Raw genomic sequence first — 17,975 nt, forward strand, 5'->3', positions numbered from 1 at the left:
CGTGCACACACACACACACACACACACACACACACACACACACACACACACACACACACACACACACACACACACGACACCACGAGCATAGCTCCCCTTCCCGTAAAATACAACTAGGTAAATAAATACACACACGACTCAGTGGATGCGGTTGATGGAGTACTGGACTGCCAGTACGGAGGTGCCCACAGTACCTGGTTCGAATCCTGCCCAGGGCCGAAATTGCTTCAGTATCGCTGCGCTTCGGGTCGTTACTCCGACTCTCGTGGGCAGGGAGTTGGGTGTGTGTGTGTGTGTGTGTGTGTAAGGTCATAGCATTACCCACAGATCGGTCATACGAGCTCTGAGCTCTCTTCCGGGAGGGAAATAGCTGTCGATCACGAGTCCAACACGCGATCCAAAGACCAAGGTGAATACACACACACTCACACACAGTGTGCCAGCATAAGAAAAGTCGAGAATATCAGCAAAAGAAAAAAGACGTGAACGCAAAAGTTACTGCAAATTTCAATGATAAAAACAAGCACACATACAGATTATATATATATATTATATATATATATATATATATATATATATGTATATATATATATATATATATATATATATATATATATATTATATATATGTATATATATATATATGTATATATATTATATATGTATATATATATATGTAATATATGTATATATATATATATATAAAATATGTATATATGTATATATATATGTATATATATATATATATATATATATATATATATATATATATATAATATATATATCAGACCCGGCCTTGCATAAACTTTGAACTTCGGCCCTTCTGAGCAGAAAACGAATGCGTTTCCACCCCACCACTCGGATCGTTAAATCTCGATATCTGATATGATCTCATACCCAGGGTTCGGCCGACCGAAATCTATAGTCCTTGAGCCCGTTTTCTGCGAGACCCAACGTCACCAGAGAGTGAAGTGATAACTAAGCTGATTCTTTTCGTCCTTGTAACAATTACAGAACAAATAGCTCGTAACGGCGACGTATATCAGAGCCGGCCTTGTGTGAACTTTCAACTCCTGTCCCCCTGAACGTGAGACCAGATTGTTACCATCGTAGAACGATTTGTTCTATAATAGTTACAATAGCAAATAGAATTAGCTTAGATATAAATGATATATATATATATATATATATATATATATATATATATATATATGTGTGTATGTGTGTGTGTGTGTGTGTATTTACCTAGTTCTATTTACCTAGTTGTATTTTACGGGAAGGGGAGCTATGCTCGTGGTGTCCCGTCTTCATATCTCATTTTATCTAAACTATTTTTAAATTCATATATTGTTTTTGCACACACCACTTACAAAGGATTACAAAGGCGGAGCATGCCGACAGGAGACCTTTTGATCCATATCTAGGTCGGATGCAAAAAAACAAAACAAAACAAAAATACATATATATACACACATACACATATATACATATATATATCATATTAATAATAAATTAAAACTATAATAATGTAAAAATAACAAATAAAATACACAAATAAATGCATAGGTATAGTTGAATAACAAACAGGTAAATAGTAAATGATTATAAATTGACATATAACTAATAATAAATGAAAATCAGACAGACAAATTATAACAAAACAAAAACAAATAATATAACAGAAATTATAATCATTACAGCATCTTACTTAGGTATTTATCTAAATGATTCTTAAAGCTTCGAACTGAACTACATTGCACTACCTGTGCAGGAAGTTTATTCCATTCATTAACTACACGGTTGGCAAAGTTGTTTCTACCTACTTCCAAATTGAATCTATTTCCGGACAGTTTGAGACCATTGTTTCTTGTCTGATTCTCATTCAATGTGAAAATTTGGTCACTTTTGATGTTGTCAATTCCCTTTAAAATCTTAAAGACCTGTATCAAGTCACCTCTGAGTCTACGCTTTTTTAGGGAAAACAGATTCATGTGCTTAAGTCGATTTTCGTATGATTTATTTTTGATATTTGGAATCAGTTTTGTGGCTCGCCGTTGTACTTTTTCCAGTCTGTCAATGTCTTTAATGAGATTCGGTGACCATACGGAAACAGCATATTCCAAATGTGGACGAACTAACGATTTATATAGCTTGTTAATGAGTGATGGACTTTTGAAATCAAAAGATCGCGCAATCAATCCCAGAATCTTATTTGCTTTCTCAGAGGCTGAAATACACTGCTTGGATGATTTGAGGTCGTTACTGATAATTACGCCGAGATCTTTTTCACTATCCACTTTTGTTAACGAATTTCCAAATAACTTGTAATCGTACTTGCTGTTATTTTTACCTATGTGCATTACCTTGCATTTACTTGTGTTAAATTTCATTAGCCACTTTTCAGACCATTGCTGTAATTGATCTAAATCTTCTTGAATATCTAATTGGTTTGAGTGATCATTTGCCACTCCGCACAGTTTTGTATCATCAGCAAATTTGGAAACAGTAGATTTTAGTCCATGGTCTATATCATTTATATATACTATGAATAGAAGTGGCCCAAGAACGGAACCCTGAGGAACTCCACTTGCAACACTTTTCCACCCAGAAGTTTTTCCATTTAAAACAACTCTCTGTTTTCGACCTTTCAACCAATTACTAGTCCAACCTAATAGGCTACCACTTATTCCATGCAAAACTAATTTAGTAAGTAGTCTTTCGTGTGGGACGGTATCAAAAGCTTTTGCAAAGTCTAGATATATTAAATTTATATTGTTTCTTTTGTCATTTAACCATGTCTCAGTTATTCCTATCATATCGAGATTTTCGCTTTTGACATACGCCTGTATTTCTTGAAATTTGTTCCTAATACTACGAGCATTAAAGTACATGGTTTTAAGAAACTCGTGATTATTTCTTTTTGACACATTTTGAGTTTCAATATCATGTCTTATATTATAATTTTGTTTTTTATTTATACCTTGCTCTATATTATTATTTGGTCCTTCATTGACATTCAATGCCTCATTAACATTTCTCCTATCAAAATTAACATTTCCCCCATCACGGACATCTGGTCGATTACGGTCATCCAATCTATTTTGTACATTTTGTCCCCCTACGTCACCGTGATTCACGCCGGCCTCCCGTCGTTCAGTGACATTATGTCCGGCATCCCTTTCTAAAATTATATTTTGTCCTCCAGTGACATTATATCCTACCGTGATATTTTTTCCTCCACTATAATTACATCCCATCGTGATCTTTTGTCTTCCACTGTCATTACATCCTATCTTGATATTTTGGCCTTCATTGACATTCTGTCCGGTATCTCTTCCTAAAATTATATTTTGTCCTTCACTGACATTTTATCCTACCGTGATATTTTCTCCTCCATTATCATTACATCTCATCTAACTTGTTCCAACTGTCTATTACTCTGTGAGGAAAGCTGTTCTTTTTCAGATCTCTTCTATAGCTGTCTTTCTTGATTTTCTTTCCGTGTCCTCTTGTATTTCTATCATCCCATTTTATCAGATTCTCTCTATCAGTAAGTTCTATGCCTTTCATGATTCTGTAAATAGCTATCAAATCTCCTCTCTCTCTTCTTTGCTCTAGTGTCTGTTGTTCAAGTTTTGCTAGTCTCTCTTCATATGATAGTTTTGAGAGTGTTGGTGCTAATTTTGTAATTGCTCTTTGTATTCTTTCAAGTTTTTTTTTATACAATTTTTTGTACTTGGTGATCATATCGTTGCTGCATATTCCAATCTTAGTCTTATCAGTGATTAGAATTTTCTTCACCATTTCTTCATCCAGGTATGTAAATGCAACTTTGATTGTTCTTATTAAATTACACTGGGGAACAAAATTCAACTTTTTGTCAGTTGCATACATTTTGAGACATGTTTCTGGGTAAATTGAGGTCACTGATATTAAATATGGCACCGGTTTTTTTCTATCGGGTCTAGTTTTGTTGCGGTGAGTTACCTCCCATTTGCTACTTTATATAGTTGGACTACCATATACTACTGCTAAAAATCTAAACCAGCACACAGAGAAGAATTACCAAACACGTAGAATTAATTCTTAATTACTTTTATTTACTTTGACAAGCATATTTTGGATCCATCAGTTGCTTTTGTGAGCTATGCCAGATTTATTCAGGCACAAACTTGCGTTTAATGGACTGTCTTGAATATCGCCTCTCAGTGCAGTCTCGCTGAATGCTCCAGCAATAGTCCGCCATCATGTGAATGTCCCAGCGACCTTGATACCTGTCTTCCATGACTTTGATATCCTGGTGAAAGCGTTCACCTTGCTCATCACTCACGTCCCCTAAGTTTGCCGGAAACAGTTCAAGATGACTGTTCAAGAAATGCATCTTAATGCTCATGTTGCAACCTAACACATGAAAACTTTCCATCAAAGATTCAACGAGCTCTTTATAGTCCTCTGATTTCCTGTTTCCAAGAAAGTTCCTTACAACAGAAACGAATGCTCCCCATGCATTTTTCTCAACATCAGTCATGGATTGAGTGAAGACTTGGTCTTTAATCAGCGTCCTAATTTGAGGGCCGTCGAAAATACCTGCTTTGAGTTTTTCTAGCGTTAAACCAGGGAACACTTCACACAGATACTTAAAACATTTACTGTCATTATCGAGCGCCTTGAGAAACTGTTTCATAAGGCCCAGCTTGATGTGAAGGGGCGGGTTTTTTTTTTTTCACTTTCCAATAGGGGTTCATAAATGATGTTCTTTTTCCCAACATTGATGCTTTCCCTAACTGGACATTCCTTCTGAATCCAGTGTCTGTCTTTGGCTCTGCTGTCCCAGAGGCAGATAAAGCAAGGAAATTTTGTATACCCACCTTCCTGTCCTAGCAAAAAATTGACCATTTTTAGATCAACACAGATGATCCATTTGTGTTCTTCATATTTGAGTAGCTCCAAACCGTTTTGATGTGTTCATATTTTTCTTTCAGGTGTACTGAGTGTCCTATGTGTATTGCGCCAAAGATGTTGCCTATATGTAATAAAACGCACTTCAGACTCCGCTTAGAGCTATCTATAAAGAGGTGCCACTCTTTCGGATCATAACCTGGAGCTCCCATCGCGGTGACTAATCCAGGAATATCACAACAGTAGACGAAGTCAAATTTAGAATCTGTAAGAGGTTCTTTTCTCTGTTGCGAAAGAATGTTACCTTTGTGTCTATTTTCAGCAAGTTTTTATCTTTTAACCGTGAAGCCAACAATTCTGACAGCTTTTTAGACAGACCCAGATCTCGAACTAAGTCATTGAGTTCTGCTTGGCTAAATGTTTCCGGTTCTGTTGATATGCCTGCAAAATCTAAGTCATTTCTGCTAGTTGACTCCTCTGTGTCCTCAGTGTCACATTCACTGTCAGATTCAACAGAAGCAAGTTGAGTGAAGATAGGCTTTGAAACATCATCTGAATGGGGCACAGGCCTGATTGCTGAATCTAGACTAGGGTATGTGATAAGATGACGAGTTTTACTAGTGAAACCAGCAACACGAGTCACGCAAAAGTAACAGTCTGTGACATGGTCCCGTGGCTCACGCCATATCATCGGAATACCGAATGTTATTTTGTCTTTTCCTTTAGTCCATTGACGCAAGTTTTCTTCGCAGGAATGACATACCTTATGCGGTGCCCATGGTTTGTCTTGATCTCCAAGTTTCACTTTAAAGTAGCAAAAGTAAGCTCTCTTCACAAATTCACTAATGTTCCTTCTTTGCTTTGGAGCTGTCAATGCACCACAAATGTAGCAGAATGAATCCGGGCACGTCACACATTTCCTTCTACTTGCTATAGAGGCCATGTTTCCTTTGATTGAAGTCAACACTGTTTACAGAATGATCACACCTGGAAAAGAAATAAAAAAAATTGTCTTAATGAAATAAAATAATAATGCCCACACAAATTTATATTTGACGCACTGATGTAATTAAGAATAGTATTTGATGAATGTAAACTAATATGCTTATCACCTCCCTTTGCTATTTTCAGAACATGTCACCTGATATGTAAGTTGCCGCGTACCATCAAAACTAGACCTGATCTGCACAAACGAATGCCATTTTCAGAATCTGTGACCTCAAATCTACCAGAATCAAGTGTCAGAACTCATGCAACCGAAAGTGTGTTCCCCAGTGTTATAAATTTCTCCAAAAATCTTATTTATATGTTTCTCAGGTGACATATTATTCATAACAATGACTCCCAGGTCCTTCTCATTTTCTACTTTTTTTTATTCCTTCTTCTCCCAATTTATATGATCCTGTTATTCTGTTTTTGCTTTTTCCAAATTCCATTATACTACACTTTTTTGTATTGAACTCCATCTCCCACTTCCTACTCCATTCCTGTACTTTATTTAGATCACTCTGTAGTGACTCACAATCTTCTTCCGTGTTCACTTTTTTCAATAGTTTTGCATCATCTGCAAAGAAGCTCATATAGCTTTCTATTCCTTCATCCATATCATTAATATATATAGCAAACATTATTGGGGCCAGAACTGTTCCTTGTGGAACACCGCTTATTACTTCATCCCATTTTGAGTGTTTATCTCTTATCACTACTCTCATTTTTCTTTCTTGCAAAAAGTCTTCCATCCATTTAAGCAGTTTGCCCTGTATTCCTCCTTCAGTTTCTAATTTCTTAAGCAACTTCTTATGTGGTACTTTGTCAAAGGCTTTTTTTTAGGTCTAGAAATGCACAATCAGCCCATCCATCTCTTTCTTGTATTATATCTATTAGCCTTGAATAGAAACATATTAAATTGGTGACGCATGATCGTCCTTGTCTGAATCCAAATTGCCTTGGATTTAGCACGTTGTTTTTTTTTCTAAATATTTTACCCATCTACTTTTGACAATTCTTTCACAAATTTTTGCTATTGTACTTGTTAGAGAGACTGGTCTATAGTTGGTAGGGTCTTCTTTATTTCCCCCTTTATATATAGGTACTATATTTGCTTTTTTCCAATCTTCTGGAACTTTTCCTTCTTTCAAGGAACTGTTTATTATGCTATGTATTTTGTCTGCCAGTTCATTCCTGCATTCTTTCAGTATCCAGTTTGCTATTTCATCTGGTCCATGCGATTTTCTGACATCAAGATTACTCAAGTGTTTCAATATTTCATTCTTTGTTACTTCTATTTCTTTCATAGGGGGGACTTTCTCTTTCCATTCGATCTCTTCAGGTTGTATGCTCTCCCTTGTAAACAATGATTTAAAATGTTTGTTTATAATTTCCACCATTTCAATTTTCTCTGTGTATTCAACTCCTCCTTGTCCTAATTTCTCCAAATCTTGTTTGTTTTTCAGTTTGTTTACAAATCTGTAAAATAGTTTTGGTTGATCTTTACATTTTTCTATGACATCTTTTTCATATTTTCCCTTTTCCTCTCTGCACGTTTGTACATATTCATTTCTATAACAAGTATATATTTTCCATCTTTCAGACCTTTTTTTTTCCATCTGGTCCAAGCTTTGTCTCTTTTGTCTTTTAACTCCCTACAACTTTTGTTGTACCAGCACTTTACATATTCTTTTTCTTGTTTTTGTCTTGGGACATACTTTTCCACTCCTTTTTTTTTTTTATATAAATTTTTGTCAAAATATTCCATTTCTCTTCCACTGTTGTTTCTTCTTTGTATATTCCTTCCCAGTTTTCTTTTTGAAAGAATTCTCTTATTTTATCAAAGTTTGTTTTTTCATACATCATTCTTCCTTTTCTATATTGTTCATTTCTTTTCATGTATTTTTCCTCATTTAGTTCCAGTTCAATCAATATGTGGTCACTTTTACTTATTGGTGTTTTGTATTCAATCTTTTCCACTATTCTAGGTTCAGATGTAATTATTACGTCCAGTCTCGATAGTTCTTCATTTCTATACCTAGTGTTCTCCTGTTTCCACCGTGTCATTGTATGGTCAGTAATCATCTCGAGTAGAACGTTTCCCCCATGAGCCGTCTCCACCCTTTACTGTCATCTCTTCCCAGCAGACTTCTTTGCAATTAAAGTCGCCCATCATAACTATTCTTCCTCCATCTTCCATTATCTTATTTAATGTTATCTTTGTGTCCTCTAACATTCTTTTATGTTCACTCTCTTCCCACGAGGCTGTTTTCGGAGGCACATAATTTATCACAAACTTTCTGCTCTTTTTATCTCTGTCTTCCACTTCGATCATAATCATCTCTACTATATTCTTTCCATATGTGACACACCTCACGTTTATATCCTTCTTAGTCAGGAACATAACTCCACCCCCTTGCTTTGTCTCTGTTTCTAATCCAATAATTATATGCATCATGTTCTACACTGTTGGGTGGTAGTGGCCCTTTTAATTTCGTTTCTACAATTCCCATTATGTCCGGTTCTTTTTCCTTCAGATAATCATTCAGCTCATTCAATTCTGTTATTAATCCATCTATATTTGTGTAAGACACTCTTAGTTTTCTGCCACTTCCATTGTGTTCTCTGTTTCCCTTTTGTTTTTCTCTAGTATGTCGAATTTCCTTACTTTCATATTCACTACTCTCCAATAGAATTTCTCTTTTTCTGACTCTGTTCTGTTCTCGTTTTTTCCGTTAGCTTGTTGTCTTTTCATTTTTTCCTCCTCTCTTTCCTCTTTATTCATTTCCCTTTTTATCCATACCTTTTTATATTGTTCACTTGCTGCTAGTTTCCCTGTTTTTGATAAGATATTCTCTGCCGTCGTTTGTGACCTGAATTTAATCTTAATTGGTCTGGTCTTATCTGTACTATACTTTCCGAGCCTAAACTTCTCTTCGATTTGTTTCATTATTTCGGGTTCATCTTCCTGAACTAATTCTAGTAAACTGCTTACTTTTTCATTTTCCTCCTTGATTCTTGTGGTTCTATCTGGGTTATGTTTCTCTTCCATTCCTAATATAATTATACATTTCTTTTTATCTGCTAAGTCTCTTACAATATTCTCCTTCTGTCTCATCACTTTGATAACTGAGTCTTCAGTTTGTTCTTTCATTTGCTGTTTAATTATATCAGTAAATGCAACTTGACTATTTTCCTGTATCTTCTTCCAGCCCTGTGCCTCTTTTGCTATTGCTTCTTTATTGTCTTTATTGTTCCTTTTTAATTCTTCATTCTCCTCTTTCACTTCTCTTAACTGTCTTTTTAGTCCTTCTATTTCATCAGTTAGGTTTTTGTTCGCCTTCTCTAGTTCTTCCAATCTTTCAACCCTTTCCGCAATTGTTGACATTTTACCGAACCTAATCTCCCAATATTCGGTCATTTTTTCAAGTTTTCCTCCAGTTTTGCCAGTCGGGGGAGGTTGGTATCCGCCGCCCCCTAATTAAATCCTTGGAAATTATTATCCTCACCTTCCATTGAACTGCTCTTATCTATGTTTCTAATCTTTACATTTTTGTTAGTCCCATCATCAAAATCCAAATCATCGGTTCGTCGTTTGTTTACAAGCCGCCTGGCTTCTTGGACCAAGTCCTCCCCTTCCTCATTTCCTTCCATTTCCCTCAGAAATCCCTCCCCTTCTCCTTTTTCCTCACTTTCCCACAACACCACGAGCAATCCCCCCCTGTAAATACAATAGGTACTTCCTTTCCGTTGAGATCCACGAGAATTTCACTCTTTCTTCAGAACGTCAATCCTCGCCGTCCATCTAACGTACGTGTGTGTGTGTGTGTGTGTGTGTGTGTGTGTGTGTGTGTGTGTGTGTGAATTGCAGATAAAATAATACAGACAGGCCCTAACGAGGCACCGGTTAACGCTTTCAGTATGGTGACTTGACTTACGACCTCTGTTTCAGTTAAGAACGAGTGATCTTATACAACTAAAGAGACAATGTTTCCTTTACTTATGAAACGTAAGTCACGATACACGAGTGTCTAGCCAATTATCTGATTATCTATAGTGCACTCTTGTAAAGAGGAAACGGAGATTTATAGGGTGATTCTGAAAGCAAAGGAAAACACTGGAGCACGAGACAACTACTCTACCAACAGTGAGGTTGTTCTCACAATAAATCTAGACTCTTCAGTCACGAGACCCTAAACACAGATGACCAAAAAACTAATCCTTAACCTAAACCACAGTAAACAGATCTACGGTTTCAGCTTTTAAAGGAATTGTTCTCCATGTGGCATAATATATATCAAAGTCCCCGGTATATCAGTGAATATATATCAGTCCCAGTCACACTGTCTGTTGTAGTACAACAGTATCAAACTGTAGTAGTTCAATACGAAAGTTATCAGTTCCAAGGACGTAAATTGACACCTTCGTGGGATTTATGATTTCTGTTTCAGTTAAGAACAGGTGATCTTGCATATATATCAGTCCTAGATACATTGTCTGTTGTAGTACAACAAGATCAATATATAGTGGTTATATACGAAAATGACCAAATCAAAACACAAATTGACACCTACCTGGGATAGAAACAGAGACAGACACCGTTCAACCATCAAGGTCAGTAACATTCCCTGGTACACTAATTCTTAGGGTTAACAAATCTAGTTTCTTGTGAAATACGTATGAAACATTGTACAAATCCTATTTCAGCCCGAGTCCATAGGATACTCCACAATAGGTGAGCACTATGGATTGTCGCTGATCGAGCGGGTTAAGGCGTCGCTTCTTGCGGCGAGGGTCGAGGTGACGGTGGTTCGAACCCTGCCATCGGCGAGTTGAACCAAGATCATGGTTTATTAAATTCCATGCTACAAAGTCCCTGTATTAGACAAGAGTGCTGATGACATGATGAACCAGGGATAAACCGGTCCTCTTTTCCGTGGAACATTCACGTTCTATTGAGACATTATAACAAATCGAGGATAGTGGAAATAGAAGAGTACACGGGCCTAATTCAGAGTTTATTCTTTATTGGTTTCGCTCTGAGCTTTTTGAGAGGAAAGATTCTCTGTATCGAAGCTGACTGTATACATTGATAAACTTACTCCATGTTCCCAGCATGTATACCGTCAGCTTCGACCCAGATAATCATTCCTCTGAAGAAGCTCAAAGCAAAACAAGTTATGAATAAACTCAGAAGTAGACCCCGTGTCGTCCCGTGACTGAATTTCGAAAACTAAAGACCGTGACGGAGGCCAGAAATATCTGAAATTTTCATGTCCTTGGGAATCGGGAATCGTATTTTCTCTCCTGAATTTAAGTCACTCCTCTGTTCAATTTCAATATCATCTCAACCTAAAATAGTACCAGGCTTTAACACCATTCGGGACATCCGAACTTGTACGAATACCCAATGACTGATGAATAATAATTTAGACAAATGGTGGGGACAGAAGTCTAAGTCTATTTATACAATTCTATAATATTAAGCAAATATATCAACGCACATCTGGATAGTATCTGCGAGGTAAGAGAGGTTAAATATGGTACCTTATCGCAACCTGATCTTCAATGGAGTAGAGAGAGATAGACTAACTAGCATCAGCATTAGCCAGGGAAATGTAGTCAAACATATAGATCGACTTGAAGCTGCAATATCCACGGCTAAAGGCGAAGTTCTTTCGGAGAGTGCTAAAGGAGTGCAAAATTGAAATCTGTGAGTAGTTAATGGAAGTATTTACTAAGTCGGTAGACATTGGAGTCTTGCCTATATCTTGACGTCATGAAAACATTGTTCCTGTATTTAAAAAGGGTAATAAAGTTTCTATGAACTACATATCAATCAGTCTGACGTCGTTTGTAGGTTAAATAATGGAGTCGTTAATATCAAATATAAGGGAACATTTAGAGAAGAATAATTAATCTGAAGAGTGATTCAGAACATGGGTTCACCAAGGGTAGGTAACGTGTACTAATTTTTTCTCTTTTTACACTAATACCTAAAAGGCGGCAGATAACAATGATAGTTACGATGATATATATCCCGTCTTTAGCAAGGCCCTAAATTTTAGGGCTAAGGCCGTATCTAAAACATTCACAGAGATATTAACTCAACAAACACATTTAAACGTTACACTTACACTTACACTTACACTTACACTCACTCACTCACTCACTCACTCACTCACTCACTCACTCACTCACACACACACACACACACACACACACACACACACACACACACACACACACACACACACGTGTACGTACGCGGACTCACGGACACCAATCCTTCAATCTGACACGTCGAGGAAGCCCTCCCGCACATCACCTCTTCCTCGGCGGAACCCTTTGGCAATTGTCGAGCTGAGAGTCGTATTGCGATCAAGTCGTCCTGCCCAACGGTGATCGCAATTCCCGAGCTCGACCACGCGGAGACACCTGCCAAAGGTGTCGGGCGGATCATCCGCGAACGGGACGCGGAGCCCATATCGGTGGAATTATTGGATGTATTTGTACGGTAGAGGGTCCCTCCGTGTCCGCTGCAGCAGGGACTCCGCGAAGCTCTTCCACTGGATCTTCCACCTCTTGAAGACCAGCATCAGCGGCAGATAACAATGATAGTTACGATTATATATACCCCAACTTTAGCAAGGCCCTAAACTTTAGGGCTAAGACCGTATCTAAAACATTCACAGAGATATTGACTCATGAAACACATTTAAACGTTATTGGTATTAAGATACACACACACACGCGTGCACACACACACACACACACACACACACACACACACACACACATGTCTACGTACGTGGACTCACGGACACCAATCCTTCAATCTGACGCGTCGAGGAAGTCCTCTCGCAAAAGACCTCTTCCTCGGCGGAACCCTTCGGCAATTGTCGAGCTACGAGTCGTATTGCGATCATGTCGTCCTGCCGAACGATGACCGCAATTCCCAAGCTCGACCACGCGGAGACTCCTGCCGAAGGTGTCAGGCAGATCATCCGCGAACGGGACGCGGAGCCCGTACCAGAAGAATTGTGGGATGCCGTTGTACGGCAGAGTCTCTCCTCGTCCGCTGTAGCAGGGACTCCGCGAAGCTCTTCCACTGGATCTTCCACTTCTTGAAGACCGGCATCATCGGTGCCACGGAGAGCAGAGTTCCGCGGTCCATTGAGGCAGAGTCCTGGCAACGTTGGTGGGCTTGGCGTATGCTCCGGTCCTAAAACCTTGAGAACTGGCTTCAACCTAGGAAAAGGACCAGCCTACCGATGCTGGACATTTGTACCAAGGAGGCCCCTTTCTATAGTCCCAATAGGCACCTCTACAGACAAATTGATGGTGTAGCTATGGGCTCACCCCTTCGACCCCTCTTCGCCAACTTTTTCATGGGGATTGCAAAGAGAGAGAGGTCTTCAGTACCAACAGAAAGCCTTACATATACGTTCGTTATGAAGACGACATTTTCGTCCTCGTGAGCGACCGTAGGGAGCTCGAGGACCTGAGAAGCAGCCTACACCGTGTCTGCGGCCTAAACTTTATTTCAGAGAACAGCATCAGTTGGCAGTTCCCTTTCCTAGATGTAAAGGTTGAAGTTCTCAAGGTTTTAGGAACAGAGTATATACCAAGCCCACCAACCCAGGACTCTGCCTCAGTGGAAACAGTAAATGAACACAACGCTACTGGACGTGCACAATCGACGCCTACGTTAGAAGGGCCCTGACGCACTGTACCGACTGGACCCGAACCCACGCAGAGCTCGACAGAGCGACACAGGTCCCGGTAAACAATGACCTCTCTAACAGAGAGGAGCAAATCGCCATCAACAAGGACCTTGACAGATGGTACTCACCCCCAGCTGAAACCATCCACAGAGACGTGAAGCCCTCCAACGACAACGACAAAATAGATCTGGTCATTTTCTACAAGACATGAAGACATCCCAACTCCTTACAAAGAACAAAGAACGTAGCCACCTCGTGTATGAATACACCTGCAGGAAAGGGAACTTTGAGGCCCTTAAAGATACATAGGGATGACTACGAAAAAGCTCACGAGGCGCCTTACATTTCACCTCTCCAACGGAGCTATCAAACGACACCACGAAGACCACACTATACTACAGATAGAAATCAACCACACACGCCCTCATATCCTGGAAGCCTTATACATAAAAGATAAAAACCCTACCATAAACAGACAGATTCCGGACCCATTTACTCACCCCACATGCAAAGAAGTTGAGTTCCGTTATAGGTTCACGGCCGATAGGCCAGTGGGCAGGGCTACGCGTCGTGCCTCCTGATTGGTTGACCTCATAAAGCCTGAAGTGTTTGTAATCCGTGTATTGTGTGTAAATACTCGACCCTTGCACATCGTATTCATTAGTACTAAAGATGCCTATCTGTTAGGCGAAAGATCTGCATTTAATCAAGAAGATAGCTCACATGCCTTCACCTAAACCTCCAATGTTGTTTGGCCAGGTAATTAGAGAACTCAGCACGATACAGTGCGCCAGCATAAGAAAAGTCGTGAATATCAGGAAAAAAAAAAAAAAAAAAACGTGAACGCAGAAGCTGCTGCAAAATTCAATGATAAACACGCGCGCACGCACACACACACACACACACACACACACACACACAACCTTGCATTTTTAAGAACACACGCCCCCAGTGTTTTTCCTGCATATATATATATATATATATATATATATATATATATATATATATATATATATATATACATCAAACAATCAGACCCACCCTTGCGCGAGCTTTGAACTTCGGCCCCTCTGAGCAGAAAATCAGAGTGTTATCGCCCCACCACTCGCACCGTTAAATCTCGATACCTGATATGATCTAATACCCAGGGCTGGGCCGACGGAAATCTACAGTCCTTAAGTCCGTTTCCTGCGAGACCCAACGTCACCAGAGAGCAAGATGGTAACTAAGCTGATTCTCTTCGTCGTTGTAACAATTACAGAACAAATCGCTCGTAACGGCGACGTAAATCAGGCCCGGCCTTGCGCGAGCTTTGAATTCCGGTCCCTCTGAACGTATGACCAGATTGTTAACATCGTAGAGCGATTTGTTCTATGATAGTTAAATCAGCTTAGATATATATAGGTAGATACATGGATATAAATATATATATATTATTATATATATATATATTTAAATATATGTATATATATATATATATATATATATATTATATATATATATATTTGATTACCTCTAGTATACTCTTGTAAAGAGGAAACGGAGATTCATAGGGTAATTCTGAAAGCAAAGGAAAACACTGGGGCACGAGACAACTACTGTACCAACAGTGAGGTTGTTCTCACAAAAAATCTAGACTCCTCAGTCACGAGACCCTAAATACAGATAACCAAAAAACTAATCCTTAACCTAAACCACAGTATACAAACAGATCTACGGTTCCAGCTTTTAAACAAAGCGTACTCCACGTGGCCTAATACATATCCAAGTCCCTGGTATATCAGTGAATATATATCACTCCCAGTCACACTGTCTGTTGTAGTACAACAGTATCAAAACATAGTAGTTCAATACGAAAGTTATCAGTTCAAAAGACGTAAATTGACACCTTCCTGGGATTTATGATTTCTGTTTCAGTTAAGAACAGGTGATCTTACATATACGTATATCAGTCCTAGATATACTGTCTATTGTAGTACAACAGGCTCAATATATAGTGGTTAAATACGAAAATGACCAAATCAAAACACAAATCGACACCTACCTGGGATAGAAACAGAGACAGACACCGTTCAACCATCGAGGTTAGTAACATTTCCTGGTACACTGTGAAAACAAAAGGAGCCATGATACGTAAAACTTCATTGTATACGAAACCAATTCATTTCAAAGCATAGTAATAGAAACATTTCAAACTAGATTTGGGAAAAAATAGTGATGTCCCCGCAATTACAAAACAGAACGTGCCATCTTGTGAGTTCCCACAAATATATACACATAACTTGTATCCACAGTGCAAGCCTATAGGAAGAATGTGTCTCCTCTCGACTAATTCTTAGGGTTAACAAATCTAGTTTCTTGTGAAATACGTATGAAACATTGTACAAATCCTATTTCAGCCCGAGTCCATAGGATACTCCACAATAGGTGAGCACTATGGATTGTCGCTGACCCTGCCATCGGCGAGTTGAACCAAGATCATGGTTTATTAAATTCCATGCTACAAAGTCCCTGTATTAGACAAGAGTGCTGATGACATGATGAACCAGGGATAAACCGGTCCTCTTTTCCGTGGAACATTCACGTTCTATTGAGACATTATAACAAATCGAGGATAGTGGAAATAGAAGAGTACACGGGCCTAATTCAGAGTTTATTCTTTATTGGTTTCGCTCTGAGCTTTTTGAGAGGAAAGATTCTCTGTATCGAAGCTGACTGTATACATTGATAAACTTACTCCATGTTCCCAGCATGTATACCGTCAGTTTCGACCCAGATAATCATTCCTCTGAAGAAGCTCAAAGCAAAACAAGTTATGAATAAACTCAGAAGTAGACCCCGCGTTGTCTTCTTTCTCCAACTTCCCCATTCGTACGTTCTTCGTTCCGAAGAGAGACGGTCCTCGTCCCGTGGCTGAATTTCGACGACTAAAGACCGTGACGGAAGCCAGTAATATCTGAATTTTTCATGTCTTTGGGAATCGGGAATCGTATTTTCTCTCCTGAATTTAAGTCACTCCTCTGGTCAATTTCAATATCATCTCAATCTAATAAAGTACCAGGCTTTAACACCATTCGGGACATCCGAACTTGTGCGAATACCCAATGACTGATGAATATTAATTTAGACACATGATGGGGACAGAAGTCTAAGTCTATTTATACAATTTTATAATATTTAGCAAAGATATCAATGCACATCTGGATAGTATCTGCGAGGTAAGAGAGGTTAAATATGGTACCTTATCGCAACCCGATCTTCAATGGGGTAGAGAGAGATAGACTAACTAGCATCAGCATTAGCAAGGGAAATGTAGTCAAACATATAGATCGACTTGAAGCTACAAAATCCACGGCTAAAGGCGAAGTTCTTTCGGAGAGTGCTAAAGGAGTGCAAAATTGAAATCTGTGAGTAGTTAACGGAAGTATTTACTAAGTCGGTAGACATTGGAGTCTTGCCTATTTCTTGACGTCATGAAAACATTGTTACTGTATTTAAAAAGGGTAATAAACTTTCTATGAACTACATATCAATCAGTCTGACGTCGTTTGTAGGTATAATAATGGAGTCGTTAATATCAAATGTAAGGGAACATTTAGAGAGGAATAATTAAACTGAAAAGTGATTCAGAACATGGGTTCACCAAGGGTAGGTCATGTGTACAATTTTTTCTCTTTTTACACTAATAACTAGAAGGCGGCAAATAACAATGATAGTTACGATGAATATATATACCGTCTTTTGCAAGGCCCTAAATTTTAGAGCTAAGGCCGTATCTAAAGCATTCACAAAGATATTAACTCAACAAACACATTTAAACGTTATAGACACATGTAAATAAAACACACACACACACACACACACACACACACACACACACACACACACACACACACACACACACACACAACACACACACACACACACACACACACACACACACACACACACACACACACACACACACACACACACACACACCAAAATCCTTCAATCTGACACGTCGAGGAAGCCCTCCCGCACATGACCTCTTGCTCGGCGGGACCCTTCGGCAATTGTCGAGCTACGAGTCGTATTGCGATCAAGTCGTCCTGCCGAACGGTGATCGCAATTCCCGAGCTCGACCACGCGGAGACTCCTGCCGAAGGTGTCAGGCGGATCATCCGAGAACGGGACGCGGATCCCATATCGGTGGAATTATTGGCAGAGGCTCCCTCCGCGTCCGCTGCAGCAGGGACTCCAGGAATCTCTTCCACTAGATTTTCCACCTCTTGAAGACCAGCATCAGCGGTGCCACGGAGAGAAGTGTTCCGCGGTCCATTGAGGAAGAGTCCTGGCAACGTTGAGAACTGGCTTTAACCTA

General features: G+C 39.1%; 1 protein-coding gene across 1 annotated transcript; it reads right to left on the bottom strand.

The window, feature by feature from the left end:
• Positions 1-4,155: 4,155 nt before the first annotated feature.
• Positions 4,156-5,884, bottom strand: LOC143034144 (uncharacterized). The gene is made up of 2 exons (XM_076200090.1): positions 5,203-5,884; positions 4,156-4,218 (listed from the first exon to the last, which is right to left on the bottom strand). Exons 1-2 carry the CDS (start codon positions 5,839-5,841, stop codon positions 4,156-4,158), a joined length of 702 nt encoding a protein of 233 aa, XP_076056205.1. The 5' UTR covers positions 5,842-5,884.
• Positions 5,885-17,975: the final 12,091 nt, after the last annotated feature.

The sequence above is a fragment of the Oratosquilla oratoria genome, chromosome 17 (assembly GCF_046742065.1).
Source record: "Oratosquilla oratoria isolate Oo_2021 chromosome 17, ASM4674206v1, whole genome shotgun sequence".
NCBI classification, from domain to species: Eukaryota; Metazoa; Arthropoda; class Malacostraca; order Stomatopoda; family Squillidae; genus Oratosquilla; species Oratosquilla oratoria.

Bases quoted from the DNA above. Each gene is read 5' to 3' on its own strand.
- LOC143034144 (XM_076200090.1), bottom strand. From the start codon at position 5,841: ATGGCCTCTATAGCAAGTAGAAGGAAATGTGTGACGTGCCCGGATTCA. The intron at 4,219-5,202 runs GTAACATTCTTT...TGGAGCATTCAG, and splicing joins TGCTGAAAATAGACACAAAG to CGAGACTGCACTGAGAGGCG.